At 35.2% G+C, this 26,292-nt stretch overlaps 1 protein-coding gene across 1 annotated transcript in view; it reads right to left on the minus strand.

The window, feature by feature from the left end:
- Positions 1 to 26,292, minus strand: part of FCHSD2 (FCH and double SH3 domains 2) — a 219,782-nt gene that overhangs the window by 107,345 nt on the left and 86,145 nt on the right. Inside the window, exons 4-5 of the mRNA XM_090265153.1 lie at positions 11,646 to 11,722; positions 2,894 to 3,038 (exon numbers count right to left, since the gene is read on the minus strand). Of these exons, the coding sequence (XP_090121279.1) occupies positions 2,894 to 3,038; positions 11,646 to 11,722 (222 nt within the window). The remainder of the gene's footprint in view (positions 1 to 2,893; positions 3,039 to 11,645; positions 11,723 to 26,292) is intronic.

Here is a 26,292-nt window from a genome sequence, read left to right on the forward strand (position 1 = left end):
TGCCTCTCATATTTGCCCTGACTGGGTACTGAACCCACAACCCAGGCTTATGCCCTGACCATGACCCCTGGGTCCATGGACTATGCTCCAATCAACTGAGCCACACCAGCAGGAGCAAGATGGTTATTTAAAAACAAAAACAAAAATAACAAAAACAAAAAGTAAGTGTTGGCAGGGTTGTGGAGAAATTGGAACCCTTGTGCACTGTTGATGGGAACGTAAGATAATGCAGCTGCTATGGAAAACAGCATAGAGGTTCCTCAAAAAATTAAAACAGAAACTATCCTATAATCCAGCAATCCCAATTTGGGATATCTATCCAAAAGAACTAAAATCAGAATGTAGAAGAGATATATCAGCACCCCCACATTCACTGCAGCACTATTCACAGAAACTAAAATGTAGAAACAACCAAAATGTCCATCAACATATGAATGTGTAAAAAAGTATGCAGCATATACATACAATGAAATACTATTCAGCCTTAAAAAAGAAGGAAATCCTACAATATGCAACAACATGGAGGAACCTGGAGGATAGTATGTTGTGAAATGAGCCAGTCATAGGACAAATACCACATGATTCCACTTAACATGAAGTATCTAAAATAGTCAATCTTAGGTGCCTCGTTAGCACTGTAGGTAGTATATCAGTCTCATAAAATAGTCAACCTTATGGAAGCAAGAAGAGGAATGTGGTTGGCAGGGACTGGGAGAAAAAGAAAGAGGGAGTTGCTAGTCAACAGGTATAAAATCTCAGCTGTGCAAAACGAGTAAATTCTAGAGGTCGGCTGTACAACATTGTGTCTATAGACAATACTGTATCGCACAGTTAAAAGTCTCTTAAAAGGGTAAATCTCATGCTAAGTGTTCTTATCACAATAAAATATTTTTTAAAAAAATTCAAAAAAAGACCAAAAAATGGGGGCAGAGCCTTAGAAGAAGAGGAAAAAGAATAGATGGTTTATTCAGCCTATAGTTTGTTGTAAAGTTTGGGAGGCACAATTGGAGAAGCCAATCGCAGCGGCCATCTGCTGCTTTTGCTTGCTGCTTCTTTGGAAACCCATCTCCATTTTTCCTTGAAGAATCTCTTTCCCCATTTTAGTCCATGTAGTTTGCATGAGGATTTTAACCCCTGACTAGTGGGGTGGGGGCGTGGGATAGTGTGACCCAAGATAATCCAATGAGTTTCAATTCAGGTAGTTTTGTTGGGAAACTACCAACTACTGGGAAAACTAGAAAGCATGGAAGGGTTAGCTGTAAGATTTGTAAATCTGGCACTTTGGGGCCACTGTATGGACAGAGGTGCTAAAGAATGAAGCCACTGGAAAAAGCAGAGCTAACGGAAGGGAAGAAAAACTGAATTCTAACACCATTATTTGAGCACCTGGATCCATCCTTGCCTGGATTCTGAAATTTACAAGCTAAAACAGTCTCTTCTTGACTTAAACCAATTTAAAGTACGTTTGTGTCATTTGTAATCAGAGTCCTGACAGATATGTCCAATATGAACCTAATGTTTAACAATTGCTTAGATGAAACATAAACATCATTATCAGTTGTAATATAAAACAAGTTAATTCACATACAAGGGCTTGTCAAATCTCACCAGACATTCTTTGCTCAGGAATGTTGGTTAAATTCAGGTCAGAGACTATTCTACCACTGAAGGAAAAATGTACAAGTAATAAACTCTTTCAAAATACACTGATTGTGAAAGAGGTGGAACATACCAGTAATTCAATTAGATTTGGTGAATGCACCCGCTGTCTGAAACGCAGTATTTTTGGTTAGGAAGTTACACTAGTATTAATTTTCTGTCTTCTCTCAGCATGCACAAATGGATATACAGATATACACACACACAAAATATTTTCTTCTAAATCAGAAGCATTGTTTAGTCAGTGGTCACATAATTTATTCACCATGTTTATTTTGAAAGAAGTATTTGACCAAAGATAAAACAAAGGCATTCTTATACAAGGATGTTAAAACTGATATTATCTGAGTACTCAAAAGAGATCAAAATTTTATACACACAATATACACTTGACATACTAATTTTATGCTACTAAAATTATCTTTGACAAAAAAGATTAGTTTTTTTGTTTTTTGTTTGTACAAAAGTTCTGAAAATCTAAATGACAATTAGAAGCATACTGGATGGCTTCTGAAATATTCTTTCCTTATATAATCACCTCAATATTTTCTAAAGTATTAATACTTCCATAAGAGAAATTTAATTACTTATTAGGTGTCATCATAATCTCTATTTTTGTAACTCTACTTCCAAAAAAGGACACAGTTCAATCACTTCCAATAGCAAGCTTTTCATAAAAGTCACATTTAAAAATGATTTTTCTGTGAATTTTTAATTTCTGTATAATCAAAGAAAAACCTACTTGAAAACTTTTACTTTTACATAAAGTATATAATCAAACTTTAGAGTACATCATTTTTGGTAATAATTTTATATTTTATCAAAATGTGTCAACTTCCTTTACGTAACATGGCTCAAGCTGAAGCTATGATCAATTTTTTAAGACTCAGTGAGATTAATAACATTGTAACTATTTAAATATATACCAAACTATACCAACATTATGAAACTAAGATCAATTTACTTGAGTTAAGTTGAAAATTAATATTTGTTAAGTGTTTACAGAGCTCTCAGAATGTCCACAGAGTAATAACACTCACCATTGTCAGTTAATAAAATACAGTAGTTAGAGGGTACATCTTGTAATCAGAAAATCTATGTTGAAATCAGAATCAATTGTGAACAAATAGAAAAGCTTCAAGTAGTAAATGCAATTTAATATAGTCTTGCAGATTACAAATGTAACACTGAGATATTAAAATGCATATAAAAAAAGAACAAATAGAAACAATACCCTTTTTAGTTGCTGTTCTTTTAAGCTTCTCACTGTCCTTGCAGGCTCAGAAATGAAGTTTTTATAATTTTCACATATATTGATCCGAGACTGGGCTACCTGCATTGTTCCCTCGAGAAAAGATTTCCACACAGGATACATGCTCCTAAGTTCAAAGAGGGACAGAAAAGTATTAGGTAGGGGAAAAAAAAAGTTGGCTAACCTTTTGCTTACTGGCTAATACTGACAAATAGAACGAATGTTGTCTTTATACTTAAAAGTGTATTTATACTGGTTTATAGGTAGCAATATTTTTAGCATACATAAGTAGAAATAGTATATACTCTATTTCTCTATAGCTTAGGAATTGGCTGCTTTGATTAGGTAATTCAGGTTACTCGTGTGAAGTGACACAAGGATTATAATTCTAGACAAAACTAACACTACAAAAATCAGTGAATAAGACTGTACAGGCCTTTCACGGTCTCAGGGTCATCATTATGAATATCAAGTGTCATTATGGGTAACTAAGGCTAAGAGAGATTTAGAGAAATAAGTCACACAGATAAACGTTGGGTACCTCTAAAGTACATTCTCTTTGAACTACATCATGTTACTCTTTTACATAAACTGATATGGCTGGGGGGCTGGAATCATGAACAATTGCATATGTGCTGGAGAAATCTATTTGTCTGACAAAAGAAGTCTATGGTATCATTGTTCTATATCTCTTTCTCTGTTGTAATAATGCTTAGCCAGCCTCACTTTTTGGCTTGGAGTCACTCCAAGCAAATCCCATCACCTTTGCTTGATAAATGTGCTCAGCAATCTCTTGGTAAAGTCAAAGAATTATTCATCTTTGCTTTTTTTGTAGCCAACTTCCTTTTCAAACCTTTTCTTTTACTTTGCTAAATGCCTTAGCCAGTTCTAATATGCCCCAACACTAGTTATAAATATATTTTACAACTTACCACAACAATGAATGGTACATTGTTTTTTTAAAATGAGATACTTGCACTGATAGATTATAATATTCATCTCCTGAAATTCCCTCTAATGTGTCATGTGGATTTTCTACCATAGCAATGTACAGGCCCATGTGCTACATAAAATGCTACGTGGGAGTCAATGGATGACAGTATAAAAACAAAGAAAAATTAGCTGGGTCCCCATCCTACTTAGACTAAAAAGACCTTGAAACTATTTTTCAGCCAAGGAAACAATTAGTTTGTGTGAAGAATTAGTTTGTGTAACATGTCAACAAAATCAGTTTAAATGGAAATATTCATTTATTTAAAGAGAGATATATCACTTTCCTTTTGGAAAAAAGATTCAGTGGTGTGCCAGCAAAAACTATCAGCATAAAACCACTGATGGACTTACGAACAGAAAAATTCGCCCTGGCTGGTGTGGCTCAGTGGAATGAGCACCAGCCTGTGAACCAAAGGGTTGCCAGTTCGATTCCCAGTCAGAGCACATGCCTGAGTTGCAGGCCAAGTCCCCAGTTGGGGGCGTGCGAGAGGCAACCATACATTCATGTTTCTCTTCCTCTCTTTCTCCCTCCCTCCCTTCCTTACCATCTCCCTAAAAACAAATAAATAAAATCTTAAAAAAAAAAAAAAAAACAGAAAAATTCATGTTCTCCATGACAACCAATGGAACTCAGGCTGTAAACTCACACAGGCCCTCCTAAGCAGTCCAAACTGATTTTCTCAAAGAATCCACTGAGGAAAAACTCAGTATCATGCTTTGTAATCTATTAATTTATATTAAAACATGTTTTAAAATTATAATAAAAGTGAGAAAATATTTTTTGGTCATCTAACAAAAAAAAAAAAGAAAAAAGGGTACAATATTGATTCATTCACACCAGATGGCTCTCGTGTTGGCTGCTGTCATTTTTATTTGACAATCTAAGGGAAAAGACGTCAGTGCTGCTGACTAAGTAAATAGTCAGGTATTGCGTGTTTTAAACATTGTTGTGGCACACAGGCTGAAAATCGCTGACCTAGATGACTGCTGTTCATCCTTCAAATCTCATCTTAAAGGCAACTTCCTTATGGAAGTCTTTTACGATCACCACCAAACCAACCCTCAGACTCAATGAAGTCCCTCTGTTATTTGTTCACATGGCTTAAAGATTTTTCTTTCAATTATAAATAGACTTATGTAATTGTTTAAAGTCCATCCTCACTATAGTGAACATTTCATGAAGGCAGGAGTATATGTCTATTGTATTCCTAAGACCTAGCACATGACCTAACATCAAAAAATGTTACAATAATTATGTGATGAATGAAAAATGAATGAAGGGATGAATGTACAAATTCATTTTACTACTGTAAAATGAGTACTATACAATAAAAAAATCTTTTTATTATAGAGTTTAAAAAGAAATCTTTAAAGATTAGCAGATCTACAGTAGGGAATCATATTCTCAACAATGAGACACCGTGAATAACACAGAATTCAGTTACTAGTCAGTCGAAGACCTGAGTTCAAGTTCTAGTTTAACAAATATATTAATATATAACACATTACACTACACTTTCATTTCCTCAACTGGAAAATGAAGAAATAACAAAAATACCTACACCATGTAACTCACAGGCCTATTTTAACAATTAAATGCAAATGATGTAGTAAAAATAAAAGTACTTCTTGTTAACATAACAGTGGTAGTTCCAATGCTAGTGGTGTTTCCATTCTGATTAGAGAAAAACAATAATGAATTGTAGAGTGATTTTAAAAATTGTTTTCATTTCACTAGGCTTCATATAAGTAATTTCAAAGCATAAGGAAAGGTATTTTGCTATTCTGCTTAGGTCAGGAAATGAGGCTCAAGATTACGAAAGAAAGGAAAATTATTTTAAGAACCCATCACATGCTAGGCACTATGCCATGTATTTTACATTTATCATATCATTAATCCTCGTGACACCTTTGTAAGACAGGTATTATCTCCATTTTGCAAAGGAGAAAAGTAAGATGCAGAGAGGCTGTGAAGTTTTTCTAAGGCTATCTATCCACCTGGAAATAGCACTTCACTGGTCATAACCTAGGCTTTGCCATTGCCAATAACTATCCCTCTGCTCTAATTCCAATTTTATCATCTGTTCTCTGACCACTGCTTCCTGTTTCCCCTCACTCCCTTTAGGGTATTGATTCTAACAATTACTCAACCCTGTCAGAACCCACAATCCATTTGATCCTCCCCCGTCCCACAGTCGCATAAAGCTGTCATGATCTCCCTTCTCAATTCCTTCCCCTGTCTGGCTTCATGGTCCACAACTAAAAATCACTCCCTTATATACGTATACTCTTATTGCCCCTATCTTTTCAACATTATAATCTATAATTTTCCACATTGGTTAAATCCCAAATTCTGTGTATACCATACAGATGTCTATGCAGCAGAACATTGCTGAGAAAACCATAATCATGCTGTGCTTCATCTCACTCTAAATTGATGTCAGTAAATTCGAGCAGCACCTCAGTGCTACTGCCCAGCAACCCTACTATATTCCCCCGATCCACTTATTCTGTCACTCTTCTAGGTAATGATTTTCCACATCTCCTCCCATCTCAAACCTAGGCCCAGGAATATAGCGCTGCACATCAAGACTCTAGAAATGTGATAAGTTCATAACCGAAGAGTAATTTATACAGCAACTGATAACAAGGGAAAAGCATGCTGTTTAATAAATAAGTGTTCAAGTATTATTGTTCTTGATAGGAAGGGAGAGTATCCTGAGCCTAGGTAACAGAAGTAAAGGCAGGTAGGATGACTGACTGAAGTTAAGGTGTGATGGGAGCTGTAATACAACTGCAGCTGGAGGTGCCCAGGGATTGGGAACCAAGGATGAAAGGAGACATGGCCAGAGATGAGAAGAGAAAGGTAATTTGGAGCCATGTTTCTTTATGGCTTTGAATATCGTAAGAAAAAAAATTTTTTTCATCTTGTTGGTAAGAAGAAACAATAGATTTTCAAACAGAAGTAGGCCTATTTTACAAAGACATACAGATAGTTGGTGGTTTTGTAGCAAATGAAAATGTGAAAGGGACAGATTACAAGCACATAAGCAGCAACTTAACATTTCTTTAAAAACAAACAAAGGATGAGAAGTAAGAGTTTGAGGCAGCTGACTTTTTGGTTTTCGGAGATGAAGAGTTAATAAAACATATCACCATTACTAATATATGAGCAATACTAAAAGATAGGGATATAGATAAGAGTTCTTAAAACAGTCACCAGAGAACTGAGGGAACTTTGAGAAACATTTATATAGAAATAACTTGCTATGGTTTGAATGTTTGTGTCTACCATAATTCATAGAAATCCTAATCCCCAAGGGTGATGGTTATTGGAGGTCAGGCTTTTGGGAAGTGATTAGGTCATAAAGCAGATTAGGGCCCTTGTAAGAGGTCCCACAGAGCTCCCTAACCCCTTGCCCCATGTGAGGATGCAACCAGAAGTTGAGGAGTCTCACTAGAACTTCACTAAAATCTGACCACACTGGTACCCTGTTCTTGGACTTCAGCCCACAGAACTGTGAGAAATAAGTTTTCGTTATTTATAAGCCACCCAGTCTATGGAAGTTTGTTATAGCACCTGAACAAATGAGACAGAAATGAAAACCTGTCCTCAAAGACTTTTTTAAAAAAAGGCCCAAGAAAAAGCAGAGTTACAAAAGTTCACTTTCCAAGCAAATGAAGGGCTTTTTTTTTAAAGACCACTACTTAATTTTTTTAATAAAGATTTTATTTATTTATTTTTAGAAAAAGGGGAAAGGAGGGAGAAAGGGAAAGAAATATCAAGTGTGGGTTGCCTCTCACGCGCCCCCAACTGGGAGCCTGGCCCACAACCCGGGCCTGTGCCCTGACAGGGAACTGAACTGGCGATCCTTTGGTTTTCACACCAGCACTCAATCCACTGAGCCACACCAGCCAGGGCTGAAGGTGATTTAATGGCATTAAATGATGCATGTATTATACCAGCAAAAATTTTAGAAGACTGATCACATGTCCTGTTGGCAAAAAATTAAAAGGAATGAGCAATATCAAATCAAATTACAAGAAACGTAAAACACAGGGTGGGGCAAAAGTAGGTTTACAGTTGTTCATATGGAAAATAGTACAATAATTAACAAATAATAATGCAAAATAAACTCTGTATTTTGCATACTCACAACTCTAAACCTACTTTTGCCACAACCTGTATATTGATATGGAGTTGATGAAGGATAATTTATACCAACATTTAAAATATATAAACAGTTTGACCCAGCACTTCCCCCTCTACAAACTTTCCCTACAAATATGCTTTCACAGTCCACAAAGACATAATTATGTGCATACACAAGTTATCCACTGAAGCATTATTTGTAATAGTAATAAACCAAATAACCCCAACAGAGAAACAGCAAAACTACAATTTCCTCATACTATGGCCCTAACACAGCCATTAAAAAGCATGTGGGACCTGAACTACTGACATAAAAGGAGACCTAAAATAGACTTCTTAAGTGAGTGTGTGAGCAGGGGGGAGTTGCAGAAACGTAAGTATATAATGTTTCTAGTCCTTTAAGAACAGCAAAACTGTATGTTCATGCATCACACAGGGAACTATGGAGGGAAAGACCGTATGCTTTTAGCAGCAGCTGCTCTAGGGAAATGGGAATGTGAGTGAAGCAGCCTGGGAAAGAAGTGTGGGCTGCACTTCATACTGTTGCATGTGCCACACACATGCATTTCTGGGATAAGAAGTTTTAAGCTACCAATACAAATATAAATACAAAAATAAGTTAAAAGGAGTGTCGCTGGTTCGATTCCCAGTCAGGGCACATGACTAGGTTGCACGTCAGGTCCCCAGTTAGAGATGCGTGAGAGGCAACCGCACAGTGATGTTTCTCTCCCTCTCTTTCTCCTTTCCCCTCTCTCTAAAAATAAAACAAACAAACAAATAAATTATTTTTAAAAATAAGTTAAAAGGAAAATGTAAAGTAACTAGAAATAAGTTAAAAGGAAAATGTAAAGTAACTAGAATGAAAACAAACTCCTAATAAACAAACAAACAAAAAGACAATTGCCATTCTTACGCTCAATCCTGATCTTTCTATATTGTCTTTTCCCCCAACGGTACCACCACCCTCTCAGTTGCCTAAGTTAAAAAACCTGGGAGTCACTCACTCTATAGTCCTTCCTCTTCCTCCTCTACTTCATTCTTCAGCCAGCAAATATTGATCAAATGCTCTCTATGTTCCAAGAGCTCTTTTAGATACTGAGAAAACTACTTTATAGTTTGGTAGTTACAGAAAACCATTTATAGTTTGCCTCAGAACAAATCTGACAAACACAAACAAAACCGTCAAATCAATCACAAGTCCTCTCGCTTCAGTTTTCTAAGTATCTCTGAAATCTCCCCCTCAACCTAGTTTCTACTGTAATTTTCATGGTTCAAATGAGAGATGATGAGGAATTCCTGTAATTCTATTCTTTCCAAATTCTTCCTTATATCCCTCTAATCCACCTTCATACTATCACTAAGGGAAGATGAACATGTTATTCCTCTCTTGGAAATTCTTCAATGGTTCTATTATGCTCTGAGTAAAAAAAGAAACTCCGTGATATGCAAAGTCCTTCATAATGCCTACCTATGTATCCTTCCATGACTCCTCTCACGTTCCAAGACAGGGACCCCCCCAAAACCAGAATTATCTTATGGAGGGTGGGCCCTTTGTAGTACAGGCTTCCTTGCTAAGTGAGTGTTCTAGGAATCCATCTGTATCTGTGTACCAGCTGGCACTGTAGTGAGAGACTGTTTGGTTTCAGTGAATTTTATTTGAAGATTCTTTCAACACATTTGCCCAATTCATAATGGGTGATTTATGAGTGCACTTGCTCACACCGTGCTGAGTGCTCAGCAGTTTTTCACCAAAAATGGCATGACCCCTGTACCCCACCCTCCCTATTCACCTGATCTCACCAGGAGCAACTTTTTTTTTGTTTCCCCAAATGAAAAAGTCCTCAAAAGAAAATGTTTTGCTGATGTGAAAGGTAAAACAAAAGCCAGCAGAAGTGCTAAAAGGCATCAAAATCGACAAGTTCAAAAACTGTTTTGAGCAGTGGAAAAACATCTCAATAGGTGTATTGCATCAAATGGAGAGTACTTTGAAGGTGACTGAAATTTAAACATGTGAGAATAAATACATAATTTCTTCACAAATAAATTCTGGGTTTTTTGGGGTCCCCCCTCATATGTCACACCAGCCACACTTAACTGCTCATTGTTACCTAACATTTATATTTTCTCATGCCTCCATACCTTTAAAGAATTACACCTGCTTAGACTGCCTTTTGAACAACCCTGGCAAAACATCACTTAAGACTCAGCTCTAGAAGCTTAATTTTTCTCTGTGGTCCCAATGTACCTATGCTACTACTGCATACTGCAACTGTTTATAGTGGCTCTCTCCTGTAAGCTTCCTTAGGACAGGTACCATATCCACTGGGCTCTCTAATCCTAAAGTCTACTTGATAGCTAGCATGTAGTAGATTACACATCTATCTCATGGTTAAAGAATGAAAGAATAAATGACTGTGTGTTTAAATAGCTGTGTAATCTTGAGTAAGGCATGTAACCTGAGGCTTAGTTTCCCAGTATATAAAAAGAACATAATCTATATAATTTATACAAGTATGTACCTCATGGGGTCATTTTGTAGATACTGACAAGTCCACAAGAAAACCTCTATTTTCACTTTCCTGTTTTCCTTTATTATTCTATATGGCAACTATACAAATCTACTGTTTACAGTAACATGCTGCCTTCCAAGTTATCATTCCTCCAATTGTGAAGAACTATTAGGGTTTCTCCTGTACTTTCAGTTTTCTAGGCTCATTAAGAAATTATCTGAGGATGAGATCATTATCTGATGATTTCATATACAGACTTCCAACCACACACTTCAACATGAGTTTTTAATTATCTTGGGTTCTCTGCTATGGTTTCATGGGCATTAGTCTTAATGCCAATGAGAGGGCAAACTCTGAAATATGTCTTTGACTCCTGGTTCCCTCAACAATATGGACAGTCTTGAGCACAAAAGCCAATAAATACTTCCAAATTAACCTCATAAAAAAATATTAACTTTTAAACAAAATTACAAGTACTTTAAAGATATCTGTAGGTTACTGAGGACAGAATTTATATTCTGTTGTCATCTACTTTCTTTAAAGTGTATATGTGGAATATTGACTACCCAATTTCTGGATGCCCTGTTTTTTAAATCAATCAATCAATCAATCTGGACATCTTATTTTTAAAAGCAAGCAAACAAACTTAAGAAATTCTTTTCCTCTAGGCTCACAAAATCCCATCTTCACAAATTTAGAATTTGTTTTGGAATAAAGAATCAATGATCATGGTTTCATTATTTCAATTTTGTTGCCTTATTGTTGCAATGTGTTTCACCTATAGGTTGCTGAGGAAATAATTTGTGTCTCACTGTCATCTACTCTTTAAATTCCTTATGTGGGTATTAATTAAACAAATGTAATTTTAGTCTAAGACATATAAAATGATCTATTTTATATAGATTATTCACATGTGTTGTGAAACATTAACATTTTTGATAATTTTGAAATTGTCTAAAAACAGCAGAAAAAGGAAGCAATTTAAAAAACATCAGTGCCTACATTATCTATATGTGACATGGCTCTCAGTGAAACCATTTTTTAAAGAAAACAGGCAAGAACTACTTAATTATGTTACCTGTAATCATTCCGATCATCAGCTTTTATTCCCGGCCAATCTCTCTTCAGATATTGACTAGCCAACTTCTGGATACCCTGTTTAAAAAATACATATATTTTTTTATAAAATAGGTATTGTGTTGGAAAGGAGACTCTTTTCCTAAAATACAGTACTTAGCAAATCCTATCTTCCCAAATATAAGCTTAATTCTGAAATTAAAAAATCAATGTTGAATGTTAGAACACAGTATTTCATTATTGTCACAGTCTTCTCTTGTCTCCATTTTTAGGAAAAGGGCGAGTATTAAGGATGAGAAAATTGAAAATCGATATGCTTTTTACTTCACCAAACTATGTGACCAGCCATAAAAACACACTACCTCTGTTATATCCCAGGGAACACAGCTGCCCACCTCCACAAGGCTCTGATTACACAGCTTGGCATCTCAGCTTCCCGCTATTCCTTTGCTGTGACATGTACTGCATTTCTAAACTCCAGCAGCCAAATTTTCATATACCAGGAATGGTAATAACATTTGAAGCAGACAGATATATACATTGTTTATTTTTTAAAAAATCAATGAATAAACCTTGGTGTTATTCCACGCCGATACTTTTCAAGACAGATTTTAAGGGCTTTTTTACTTCTTAAAAAACACTATGGCACAAATCACTTCAAATGAAAAAATTAGTTTCACAAGGAAATATGCCCACCAACTTACTGTTATCCATACAACATGAACCTGAACAAAACAGAATATTTATCTATAACAGGTATGGCGGGTGTCAGGATTTGAACAGAGGAGACTATTTTGTTGGCAAGTGAGGTTTAAACTACTCACTGTGAACACAGAACATATTGCCTTTAGGTGGGAACATATTGGTCCTCTAACACTTTTTCAGGGCCTAATGTAATGGATTAGAAATCATTAACTTTGGGATGCTCATTTCTATACATACAAATTTTTAAAAAATGAATAAAATGCTGAGATAAAGTGCAATCACAGTAATAGACTGCATATTTTAAGCAGAGGTTGCCCAAGTCAATTTAATGCTGCTTTCTCTACATGATACCTTTTTACTAAGGTCTGTTGCCAAATCAATTTGGTTTCATTAAAGCCATTGTTGAATGCTTCTGGTTACCATTTCAATGAGCCAAAGGGTAGCAGGAACTGTAGAGAAGCTCCTTTGAATCTCAAGTTCCTTCTGAACTTGGCAATAGTTTAGTTTCATTATTTCCAGGGACTGTGAATTCTGAGAACTCACATATAATTGCATATTCACGTTACTACCACCTACATACCTTGTACTTTGGGGAACCCAATTACCAAGTCTTCTCTGGATATGTACAGTATTTTCTCACTTCTACATCTTGTTTATGCTGTTTCTATGTGAGGGAAACATCTTTCCACCATTCCCATTCCTACCTGCTGAATTCTCACTGTTCTTCCTTTAAACTTATTTTTAAATTTTTCTAGCACAAAAAATATTCAAAATATATATGAAAATGTGAGAAGTTTCATTGCCTAGGTATTTCATTTCATTAAAACAGAAGTTTATCATTCTTTCTGCGTTCACTAGCTAAAATTCTTTTTAAAGAGCTATCTATTTTTGAACAATTTGGTTATCTCAGAGGAAAGGCAAGATAAATATTTCATTGCTCAACTTTGGTCCTAAGGTGGACAATAAAATTTTAAAGTAACATTATGAACTAATATATTTTGGATAAAAGGTATGTTTCAATTTATTGCAGTCACTATCCTTTTCATGTCCTAATTGTAACACCTGTGGTCAGTTGGAGTCCCTCCAAGTTGGCTCCCTTATCATGTGATCCCAACAGATTTCGATAGTTTCTTTTTTTTTTGCAGTTTCTAGTCCAGATCTTCAGTAAGCTAATTTTCCAAGAAATTCTGAGTCCTTTCAGAGAAAAACCATACTCAGAGACCACAACGTAGACACTTCCTTATCCTTTGGGTTTTACTTTGTGTCTTTCTCTATGAGGCCTTTTCTAATTGCTATATACAAAGTACCTCACCTTCTAGCCAGTTCTCTCTCACACCACCCTAATCCTTCACAATCCTTATCACACTGTTACTGTTTGGTTTAAATATTATTTTGTCTGTTTACTAACTATAAACTCCATCAGGTAGAAATCTTGCCTTTTTTTAAAAGAAAATCACTATGTCTTCAGGCTATAGCAGCAAAAAGCCTAACATTTAGTTGATGCCAATAATATTCACTTACTACATAAATAAATGCCACCTACATTATTTTATTTCTAATGTATAATACTGAAACTCCTTCAGTATTTTTGCCATTCTCAGTCAGAAATGTTTGAGTCAAAGTTTTCCTGGATCCTAATTTTCATATGCTAAAGGTGGGGAATGGTGGTGGGGGAACCACAGCAGATTTCTAAGATTATGACCAGATAGTTTTAATATAAGAAATAATTTCCTTGGTAAAATTAAAGTCAAAGTTGACATTCTCCACTACGGGGAGAGAACATGTATGTATACTCCAAAACAACAACAACAACAACAAAAAATCAAATCGTTAGCACTATATATTAATTTTTGTGAAGGTTCAAATGAGTCATATTCCCTGAATTTAAAGAACTCATAATATGTAGGCAGGAATATGTATGCAACATAAAATGGGAGGCAGCATATAGGTTACTGCCAAATAAATGGCAATATGTGATATAAGTGCAGAGATGAGGGGAAGATCACCTGATATTTTCTTAAATTATACCTAAATGAGCTCTGTTGGGGCGGGGAGAGCAAGTGGGTGGGGAGATTAGGACAACTGTAACTGAACAATAAAATTAAATAAATAAATAAACAAATAAATAAATAAATGAATGAATAAATCACCAAACTTTCCCCCTAAAAATACAAATAAATGAGCTCTGGCAGCTGTGGCTCAGCGGACTGAGCACCAGCCTGCAAACTTAAGAGGCCAATCACTGGTTCAATTCCCTGTCAGGGCACATGCCTGGGTTGTGGGACAGGTTCCCAGCTGCAGGAGTGCCAGAGACAACTGATCTATGTTTCTCTCCCTCTTTCTCTCCCTCACTCCCCCTCACTAAAAATAAATAAATAAAATCCTTTTTTTTTTTTTAAATGAAAAGGGCCCTGGCTGGTGTGGCTCAGTGGATTGAACACAAGCCTGTGAACCAAAGGGTCATTGATTTGGTTCCCAGTCAGGGCACATGCCTGGGTTGCAGGCCAGGTCTCCAGTTGGGGCCCCTTGGGACGCAACCACACATTGATGTTTGTCTCCCTCTCTTTTCCCTCCTTTCCTCTCTCTCTAAAACTAAACAAAATCTTTTAAAAATGAAAAGGATCCTCCTTATTATACAAAAAATTTTACATCTAAATAATTTGATAGTGACTTTTTTCAGTTTAATCACTGCTAAAGTGGTTGAAGAACACATCATACAGAACATGAGATATGATATGAGCCTCAGATTATGAACAGGGCTGAATTATATAAAACAAACTTAAAAGCATTTCAAAGGATTTTTTTCCTCTGCACTCTGTTAGGATTTGTTAGAACCACAGAAAAATTGGACACTAAGAGGATATAGAATTTACTTAAGATCATATAACTAGTTATATTTGAATTTAGAATCTAGTTATTCTAAATCTTTGCAAAAAAAAAACAAAACCCCACCATTTTAGTATGGACTTTATCTAAATCTTTAAAAAATTCTTAAATTACTTTTAACTTACCTTTTTTGTGCATTATAAGTCACAACAGCAATCCTAGAGCTCTACATCACCACAAAGTTGAACTGTATTAAACTGAATGAGCCCTTCAGAGATGAGATGAAGGATTCAAGAAATAGACAAACAGTGAGAGCTTTAGATGAAAGACTTTATTCAAGTTAGTTCACAGTGACAGGAATCATGACTTCTGTGTGTTCCATGCAGCTGTTCAAGATCTCATCTGCATGGACGCTCAAGAAATACTCTGTGGCCATTATAGGAAAAGTCCTAAATAGCATTTCATGCCTCCGAAAGCATTCTATACTTAATTGGCTTCCCTTTTATGTTATGCATAAAGCTACATCTTTTAAATAAAAGATTTATTTATGTAGATATAAAATCTACCCCAATTAAGTGGCTAAGGAAAATAAACATATGGCTGTTTCAAAAAGTGTTTTTGTTTTTAAAATCACTCCCCTAGCCCACAACAATACTCTCTAAAACTGGTGCACTAGACATACAAATGTATTTATGTTCACCTGAGCATCACTGATGTAAAATGTTGATTTGATTTCTAAATATAGTTTACTCTGGAACAGTGGTTTCCATAAAAAGGTACTATCAATATATTCTTTGGGACATCCAATAACATCCCATTCCAACTTTTAAAAAAGCCATTAGTGTCTCATGTAAGACCTGCTTTGTTTTATCTCTCAATATTGCTCTAACAAGTGAAGCAACACAAAGAAAGCCACTGTTCAGTAGACACTGGGAAATGGACTGATGGCTTAACCTTTTGACCATTTACATCAGCAAGCTGAGCGGGAGTGTGCTCCATGGCTCTTGAACAGGTTATTCTGTATCCATTTCTTTCCCCCAAAATACAGATGGCTCTATAAAATTATAGAAAACATTATCTCTATACTATATATTTTGTCATGAAATTCTCAACATTATGCAAATGACATTCAAAAATTTACAAGTCTACTGCATAAGTTGGACAATTCTCAAACTGATGTAATTTATACAATGATTGTCTTTAGTATTATTAAATTACTTTAATAGTAATAGAGAACTTCACCCCATGCTTAAGGAAAGTTTTGAAGTATCTTTCACTGCCCTAAGTATCTCTTCCTCCTGCCTGTTTCTGAGTTACATATCCCCAATTAGAAGACTACTGCATGAGAAGATCCTGGGAAGATGGTGGAGCAGGAAGTGCCAGGAATCTATCTCCTGACCCAGTCCACAGACGCAATGGCAGAATCTGTGTCATGTGACTATTCTGCACCTCCAAAATCTCTTAAAGACTTGTAACTTCCAGGAGATTGCTTGGACATTAAATGAAGTTAATTTTGGCCTATCTCTGTACTTAGCTCAACACTAATTAACTCCCACATCGCAGCCTATTGGTAGGCAGCACTTGTGCCTGGAGCAGATTGCATGCAGGGTGAGCAATAAGAGCCCTGTCCTCCAAATATTAGAGATCTGTGCTCTGACCACTGATTGCTGCTTCTGATCAAGAAGGTGGAGGCAGAGAGAGGTGGCCAGCCATGGTTGCACTCCTATTCTCCACTGAAAAAAAGTAAACAGAGCCTAAGGAACCTTTGGGACACCATCAAATGGACCAACATATGCACCGTGGGAATACCAGAAGAAGGAGAGAGATAGAGACTGAGAGATTATATGAAGAAATAATTATCAAATTTGATAAATGTCTTCTTGTCTAGAATATAAACAGCCAAGAAGCTCAATGAATTCCAAGCAGGATGAACACAGAGACCCACAGTGAGACAAAAAGAAAATCTTGAAAGTAGCATCAGAGAAGCAAATTGCCATATACAAGGGTTCACCAGTAAAATTATCAGCAAATTTCTCAACAGAAACTTGGGAGGGCAGAAGACAGTGCCTTCCCAAATATGCAAAGTGCTAAAAAAAAGAAACTGTCAGTTAAGAATACTATATCCAGCAAAACTGGCCTTCAAAAGTGAGGGAGAAATTAGGGCATTTCCAGATAAACAAAAGCTGAGGGAGTTTATAACCACTATACCTGTTTTGTAAGAAAAGCAGGGTGCAAGGAAAGGACCGTAGACATAACCTGAAGCTGTATGAAGAAATAAAGATCTCACTAAAGGTAAATATATGGGCAATTATAAAAGCTAGTATTATTGTGAAAGTGGTCTATAACTCTACTTTTTGTTTTCTACATAATTTAAGAGAATAACACTTTAAAAAATTGTTAGTCTAAAAGCTAGCATTACTATTAACTTTAGTTTAGTTGTATTGACTAATTCAATAAGAACCAACTTTTTGGTTTTGGGCACATAATATACAAAGATGTAATTATTGACATCCATAAATAACAAGGGTGGAGATGAAATTGCAAAGGATTAGAGTTTTTGTATGCTTCTGAAGTTAAGCTGGTATAAATTCAAATCAGAGTGTCAGAACTTTAGAATGTTAAATGTAACCACAAAGAAAAAAGCTATACAATATACACAAAAGGAAATAAGAAGAAAATTAAAACATTTCACTGCAAAAATACTCAACACAAGAGACACTAATTCAACATGACAGAAGTACCTCCTTATCAATAATTACTTTAAATGTAAATGGCAACTCTCCATTCAAAAGACAGATTGGCACAACAGATTTTTAAAAATTACCCAACTATATGTTATCTATAAGAGACTCTTCAGATCCAAAGAAGACTATCACAGTGTTGGGGAAGAAATAATAATATCTTCCTCTGTGGTGGAGACACTAAGATAGAAAACCAGTACAAGAATATGCAGCAGGGAAAACTGACATGATTGGAATGGTCTATCTAGCTATGGAAGAGGTAAGAAGGATGGAGAGAACAAAAATGATCCTTTGGAGTTTGACCTTATACAACTGGATGGATGATGGTATATCCTGTGGGAGGGGGAGGCTATTTAATTACAGAAAAGGTTGTTGGATTATAATATAAACAATATTAGGTTTAGCAGAAGTATAAGAAAAGAGGAAAACCACTCCCTCTCCTAAAGTGAGATATGTCAGGAATCTTAATAAACATACCTATATTAGAACTAGATTTGAAAAAAGCAAACATAAATTTGACCAACTGAGAAAGGAAAAAGGGCTTGGCATAAGTTAGGTGAAAAATAGGTGGTGTAAAAAATAGTAGGGGAAATGTGGGAGATGGGCTGGTGGAGTAAATTTTAACTTGTAAGCATCCAATTTGTTCTTTGAAGCTGATGCTTACACATACAGTGAATTCTTTTCTTTTTAGTACCCAGGAGATATCTACTCTCAAAGTAGTTTTACATAAGGTTATTCTCTTTCTTTAAGAAAGACTCTCCAATATCTTTCTTTTATTCGGTTCAGAATAAAAGCACCATTACTATTGCAGCACTTATAATAGAATCATTAAGACACATTAAAAAAGATGTTTCCTTGGAACTGTGATGCATCATCTTAAGTTAATTCACTACGCATACACAAAACACAGTGTTGGCTTTCATATACATGAGACATAACAGCATCTGCCTGAAATATGCTTACTTCTCCACTGAATATTATGACAATTTCATAAAAGCAAGTATGTGTATAAATCTTGTCGGACTTAAACAGAGAGGAAATATTAAATGTCCAATTTATATAATGCTGGTACCAATATGTGTATATAACTTGGAAGTTTGTTTAATAAAAGGTATATTCCCTTTAGGAGGCATAAGGCCAGTGTTAAATATTAAATGTCAGTTATTTAATCATTTTCAAGTTTACATCAATAATTTTCCCCCTCCAGTCTTGTTTCTCCTGTAGAGTCCCTCCATTTATTCCCAAAGAACTTTATATGCAAGCTTTAAGAGAAAACCCTAATAATTAAAAAGCACTTACTTAGCTTACCTCTACTATTTTAACAGCTTTTATTTCATTTTCCATTTTGCAAATCTAGATTGTTTAACCAAGAAATGATGGTTATACTTTTATGAGTGTTTTTCCTTTCCCTCACATTTTGTGAAATTTTCTTTCCAAATTGCCGGAAGCTATTAGTAAGAAAAGCAATGTTTTTCCACTGTGTGTTACAGTCATTGCCTAATAAAGATTAATATTATTTGTTGGCAAAAACTGAATTTGGGGAAGTTTATTTTATAATATTTAACCATCAGTTAGAAAACATAAATTATGGCTTATCAATTTTTAGAGCAAAATGTATATGTTTTGGCTTATTAAAACATTAAAAAGTCACTAAACATTGTAGAATTTGTAATGTGTTTCAATATTTTGTTAGTTATGTTTCAAGACTTACATTAATTGATAACTATTTGTATGAAATGTATACCTCTCTGACAGGAAGGTTTTACTTGGGGGGAAAACAAGCTAGTTGCTCTTGTTTTTAAACAATAAGAAAAGTATTAGATTAGTCAGCATGATTGAACGGCCCACTTGATCTCAAGACAGCTGTAAAAGCAGTTCCTTCTTTAAAGCAGAAACAGGAATGTGAGAGATCAACAAGCAAATAATAATTTCAACTGCCTGATCCTTAGTTACTTCAAAATAGTTTACTTTTAATTAGAGAATATCATCTGTAAATCAACTTAATCAGATGAAAACTGCAGTACAGTACAATACACAAAGGTGAATAAACAGAGTGCCATTAAGCCCCCTTCATATATATACACTCATCTTCTACACCCCCAGCAGTGTAAACAACCTTCTTCAGAGACCACTGATTATATCACAGGCTTTGGTCTCAGACCTGACATGTATTATACATGTGAGCTTGGGCAGGTCACTTGATCTTACCTTTTGTCTCATCATCTGTAAAATAAGGATAATACTTCAGTAGGTGAATGTATAAATAAACCGTCAAATATCCAGACAACGGAATATTATTCGTCACTAAAAAGAAGTGAGTTATCAAGTCATAAAAAGACACAGAGGAACCTTAAATGCATTTTACTGTGTGAAAGAAGCTGATCTGAAAGGTACATACTGTGTGATGCCAACTATATGCCATTCTGGAGAAGGCAAATCTATGGAGACAGTAAAAAGATCAGTGGTGTCCAGGGGTTAGGTGATGAGGAAGAAACAAATAGGGGGAGCACAAAGGATTTTTAGTGTGGTGAAACTATTCTGTATGATATCATAATGCTGGACACATATCATTATATACATTTGCTAAAAACTACAGAACGTGCAACACCAAGAGTTAACCCTAATGTGGACTTTGAGTGATAATGATGTGTCGATGTGTGTTCAATGGCTGTAACAAACATAACACTCTCTCTGGTGTAGGGTGTTGGTAGCGGTGGAGGCTGTGCCTGTGTGGGGAGAGAGGACATACGGGAACTCTGTACTTTCTGCTCTAAATTGCTATAACCATAAAACTGCTAAAAATTAAAGTTGATTTTAATAAGTATAATACCATCTATGTCAAAAGACAGTTATAATAATCAAAGGAAATAACATACACATACAAAGTACCTGATGTGTATACTATAGGTACTCAAAATGTCTACCAGCAGTACTCAACCTTTCACTCATTAATATATATTTAATGAGAACTAAGAGAAGTGATCACTGTCATAGCCATGTAAACTTTGTCTAAAAATAACTGGCAAGTAATTTTAAAAAGTGTTTACTAATTCACTGACCCCTGGGATTTTTCTTATATAGTATGATTATAGGGTCTATCAATTACAAGTTAATTCTAACATAAATATTCAGTTCAGATGATCATTATGTACAAGAAACATCAACACTGTCACATGTAAAAAACTGAGAAATTTCCTATCACAGGATGAATGTAAATGATTGACAAAATTAGTTAACATAGCAACATGTGCATCATTAGGACAAAACTTTCCTAAATGAGTAAAGAGGTTAATTATCAAGGATAATGAATGAAGTAGGACTGGTTAGTATTTATTTCAAAACCACAGATATTTCTTCTTCCTTTGCTGACTTTAAATATTTCATTAATTATTTCACTAAGTGAAATGGATGCCTGAAAACAGACATTTAATTTATAATTTATAGAAGGATGAATACAAATCATTTTGAAGTTTCTTTTTAAATTCTCACATCCCTAATTAATATTCATGAGGGCAATTTCACAAAAGCAGATACAAAACTATGCCAGAGGGGGTTAGGAAATAATATAGTTGTGCCAGTGGAATATGCAGAAAATTTTTATTTCCCTAAAATAGAAGATTTAAGTTCAACACAAACATTTCCTACATAACAGTTTTACAATATTTAATCAAATTATTCATTATTCAGAAATAACACTGTAGAGAAACAAATAATAATGTTGCACAAAAGCTGAGTTCATTTGCTCTGGACAGGTGGCCAGTCTGTAGCTCTGTGTCAGCAGCCGAAACCCGCCCACAATAGCCCTAAAGACGATTATGCAAATACCAGCCAACCCAGCTATTTTCCCAGGAACAGGAGAAGGGCTCCTAGAAGCTATAATTGTTCCGCAGTCATGTGGAAAAACAAGCAGGTTTTTTTTTTTTTTTTTTTTTTTGCTGGAAGCAGAGTGTTTTCATTAAGGGCACAACTATAATGTGTGAGATACACAAACAAACACACACACACAAACACACATCATTAAAAGACCTGGAGGAACCTTAAACATATATTACTAAGTAAAAGAAGGCTACATACTGGGGTGGGGTGGGAGCTGTGTAAGGTTGTGCATGTATGTGTACTTGTGTTTGAGATATATTTCTCAAACACCATACACAGCTTATTACATGGTATTCCCCCAAGCTCTCCTTGCTAGGCAGCTCTGCCTTCTTAACAAATACCAAGTCTCCTCTGCTGGTTATACCTTCCCTTACCAATAAGATATATACAGTAATGCATTAACTTCGACCACTGCATCTTGTTAACTATGAAATAAATATTCTCCGGCAAAGCTGGGATAAGAACCATTCTTACTCCATACATGCAGTGTTTTTCTTTTTCATCCAGGGGCATAAAGAAGCAGGCTGAAGGTAGAAACCCATCCAGTTTGAAGTACAACACTGATGAGGGAATGCTGTTACCTAGCATTTATTAACTAGTACTATCTCATCAAAGATTTTTTGGGTTTTGTTTTTTATTTTAAAAAGTTACCAGATTCCTTAGTTTCTAACTAGTAGTTTTTAAGTTATCTGCTCTAACACTTGATTTTTAAATTCTCTCTGGAATTAGTTCTGTCAAATATTATTGCTGTTGGATTTTTGATTCTACAGGATTCAAAAACAGTATTTTTTTCCTTTTACTTACCTCTCTTGACATACTCACCCCTTAATTCCCTCCTCTGTAAGATGAAGGGACATTACCTGCTTTATTTAACAAGAAGCTAAGATGCTACTTCATCTACCTATACAACACTTGATAATTTCTAGAAATCAAGTTATGATATTTAAGGGAGGATTTTTCTCCAAAGCTTAGAAACAGAGATTATGCTATTCTTCATAGATATCAAATATATATGTATATTAAAAGACATTACCAATTTGTAAATGTTTAATTAAGAATACATGTACCGTTTAGGGTTAAACCAACCATAAACAGATAACTTCTTTTACCTCAATAGCATCACAGATATAAGATTAAGTTAACACAAACTTCACTGTTCATGACACAAATTCATATTCAAAACTCCTTTAAAAATGACCTGGCTCCAGTTTTGAAATTATTATTCCTTGTAGTAAACCCTCACAAAGTGCTTTGCTTATGTTTCTTATAGCATTTATCAAACCCTTTCTTCAATACATTCGTTCACTCAATTATTCATTCCTCAGCCCTAAATTCAAACAGATGAGTAAGTCAGTCTCTACATTCAAGTGAGAGAAATACCTGATTCTTTAAAAATGTTGTCTATGTATTCTGATGCAGGTATAGAGTAGATATACACAAATTGAATGTGGTAAACTATACTGTTCAAAACATTCCCTACTACCCCACCAGAATAGCTAAAAAAAAAAAAAGACAAGTAATACCAACTGTTAGTGAGAATATGGAAAAACTGGAACCCTCATACATTGCTGGTGAAAATATAAAATGGTGTAACAACTTTGGAAAACATTTTGGCAGTTTCAAACATGTTGAAGTTATCAAATGGCCTAAGTAATTCCACTCCTAATTGTATACTTGAGAGAACTGAAAATATATGTTCAGTTAAAAACTTGTACATGAAACTTTATAGCAGCATTCCTCATAACAGCCCAAAAGTAAAAAGAACCCAATTGAAGAATGGATAAATAAAATATGGTATATCCATAGGTACATCCAGTCAGTGGGATATTATTAAGCAATAAAAATGAATGAAGTACATTCTACAACATGGATGAACCCTGGAAACAGTACACTAGGTAAAAGAAGCCAGTCATAGCCCTGGCTGGTGTGGCTCAGTGAACTGAGCACTGGCCTGCGAACCAACGGGTTGCTTGCTTGTTTCCCAGTCAGGGCACATGCCTGAGGTGCGGGCCAGGTCCCCAGCTGGGGATGTGCAAGAGGCAACAGTTGATGTATCTCTCATGCATGGGAGTTCTTCTCCTCTTTTTCCCTCCCTTCCCATCTCTCTAAAAATAAATAAATAAAATCTTAAAAAAAAAAAGAAAAAAAAAGAAAAAGAAAACCATAGAATGATGAAAATGAACAAATACAGCAACACAAAACAGGAGCGTGAATCTTATAAACATGATGACTGATATGAGATTCAATGAACACATTCGGTGTGATTCCATTTACATAAAGTTTGAAAATGGGGTTAACTACACTATATTCTTTAAGGATGCATTCACAGCTATGAAGAAAAGCAATGATTATCATAGGTTAGAGTAGTACTTACCTCTGGAGGCAAATAAAAAGGGTATAATTTATAAAAGGACACACAGGGAGCTAGCTTCCAGGAGCTGGAAATTTTATATTTCTTTACTTCAATGGCAATTACATGGCAATCTGCTCTATAGTTATATATTTAGTGTACATTTCTATTGCTGTCATTTAAAAATTACTTCTATTATGTTTCATAGTTTCAAATAATTCCTTATTGTAAATGCCTGGACCATCAAATCATTAGATCTTAGATGGTTTATATAAATTTATGCATATACATTTATACTCATATGCTCAATGGGAAGAATCCTATTTCCTAATTATGGTAATTTCCCACTCCCTTTCTTAATTAACTCAGAACACAGCAGTAGCAAATCATAAGATCACATGAATCACTTAAAAGGGTCACCTTAATAATAACATTAGAAATATTTAAGAATATAGGCTAATATATAAACCTTTAAAAAGGTGCAGATTAATATTTAACATTTATATCAAATTTCACTTTTCTGCATCATGGATTAAACCACTAAAAGGCTCTATTCAGTAGTGAATGCAAAAATTATTAATTTTCATTAGCAAGTATTCATCACTGTATCTAGTGTTCTGGGATACCTGTCAAGTAATATATAATTTAAATTTTTTATTGGTTTAATTGATCCTTCCTATCTTGGTTACTAGATCCAGCAACCATTTATATAATTAAAGAAATTAATCAGCTAAATTATATACAACTTTCATGGTTTTCTCTGACTCAGTGTATACTGTATATAGATAAAAATAATATTTTCAGATTAAAATACTATTTCTGTATTTTTTCAATCAAAAATGTGTCAGAGACTGCTAGCTTTAGTGGCATCCATAGTCTCCTCTTCTTCAAGGCATACACATAGATGAGTTTTTCCAGCTTCTTCTTAAATTAGATGTGATCATTTGGCTGAGTTTTGGCCAATGGGATGTGAGAAGTATGCATACATATCCAGGTCTGGCCTATTAAGATCTCCCATGTGCAATCCTTTTCCTTCTCCCCCCTCTGCTAATTGGATGCAGAGGACATGAGCTCTAAAGAATCTTGGAGCCTCAAGATTAAAAGCGCCTAGATCACTAACTCATCACATGAAGGTCATTCAACAAATTTGTGCAGCTCCGGCTGGTGTGGCTCAGGGATTGCGTGCCTGCCTTTGATCCAAGGGGTTGCTGGTTCAATTCCCAGTCAGGGCATATGCCTGGGTTGCAGGCTGGGTCCCCAGTTGGGGCACATGAGGGGCGGTTGCACATTGGTGTTTCTCTCCCTCTCTTTCTCCCTCGCTTCCCCTCTCTCTAAATATATATGCATACATACACACAAATGTGTGCAATAAAGTGTTAAATGAATGAGAAATAAATTTCTATTTGCAAAGCCTTAGAGATTTTTTTGGTTGTTGGTTACAGCAATTAGCTTATCCGATGAAAACAGAATATTTACCAGCGAAAGTGACCAGTAACTCTTTTTGTTTCCAAATGTGTTACTATTGATACATTCAGGGCCTGCTGCTACCCTGTATGTCACCTTTGTATGATTTAGAGACCATTTTAGTAGACACATTAGGAAAAGGAGCACCCTCTGGGAGGATATAATTCCACAGGAAAAGCTTGGAAAGGCAACCTTATCTCTGTGAAGGAAAGAGGTCCCTTTCTCAAAGGGCCTATGATAAGGCATTCCGCTTGCTGAGGAAAGATAGAACTGGATTTCAATTTCCTACTGAACCCTAACTAAGCAAGGGCATAAACTGTACAACCATTCTAGAAGGCCCTGGACAAACTTCTCTACTATTCCTTTTCCAACAACAAGAACATGGTGCTCCTAAAGTTTCTATGATATTTCCTGTATCAACTATAATTCAGTAAAACAGATATATAACTTTTCTACATATATGTAAGGTAATTTTTAGGTTAAAAAACATAAAATAATTCTTAAAATTAAGATTTAAATTTAGGTGGTCAATTTTTTCTTTTATTCTAATACATTTCAAGAATAAACCCAATTTGTTTTTCAAAAAATATATAAAGTAAATATTAAGTTTCTCATCTGTTAAGTAAAATCCATTGCAAGCAAAGTATAGACATACTTTTCATTGTTCTTAATTTAATATTACTCCA

Source organism: Furipterus horrens, unplaced genomic scaffold, assembly GCF_987537825.1.
Source record: "Furipterus horrens unplaced genomic scaffold, mFurHor1.1.pri manual_scaffold_2, whole genome shotgun sequence".
Lineage (NCBI taxonomy): Eukaryota > Metazoa > Chordata > Mammalia > Chiroptera > Furipteridae > Furipterus > Furipterus horrens.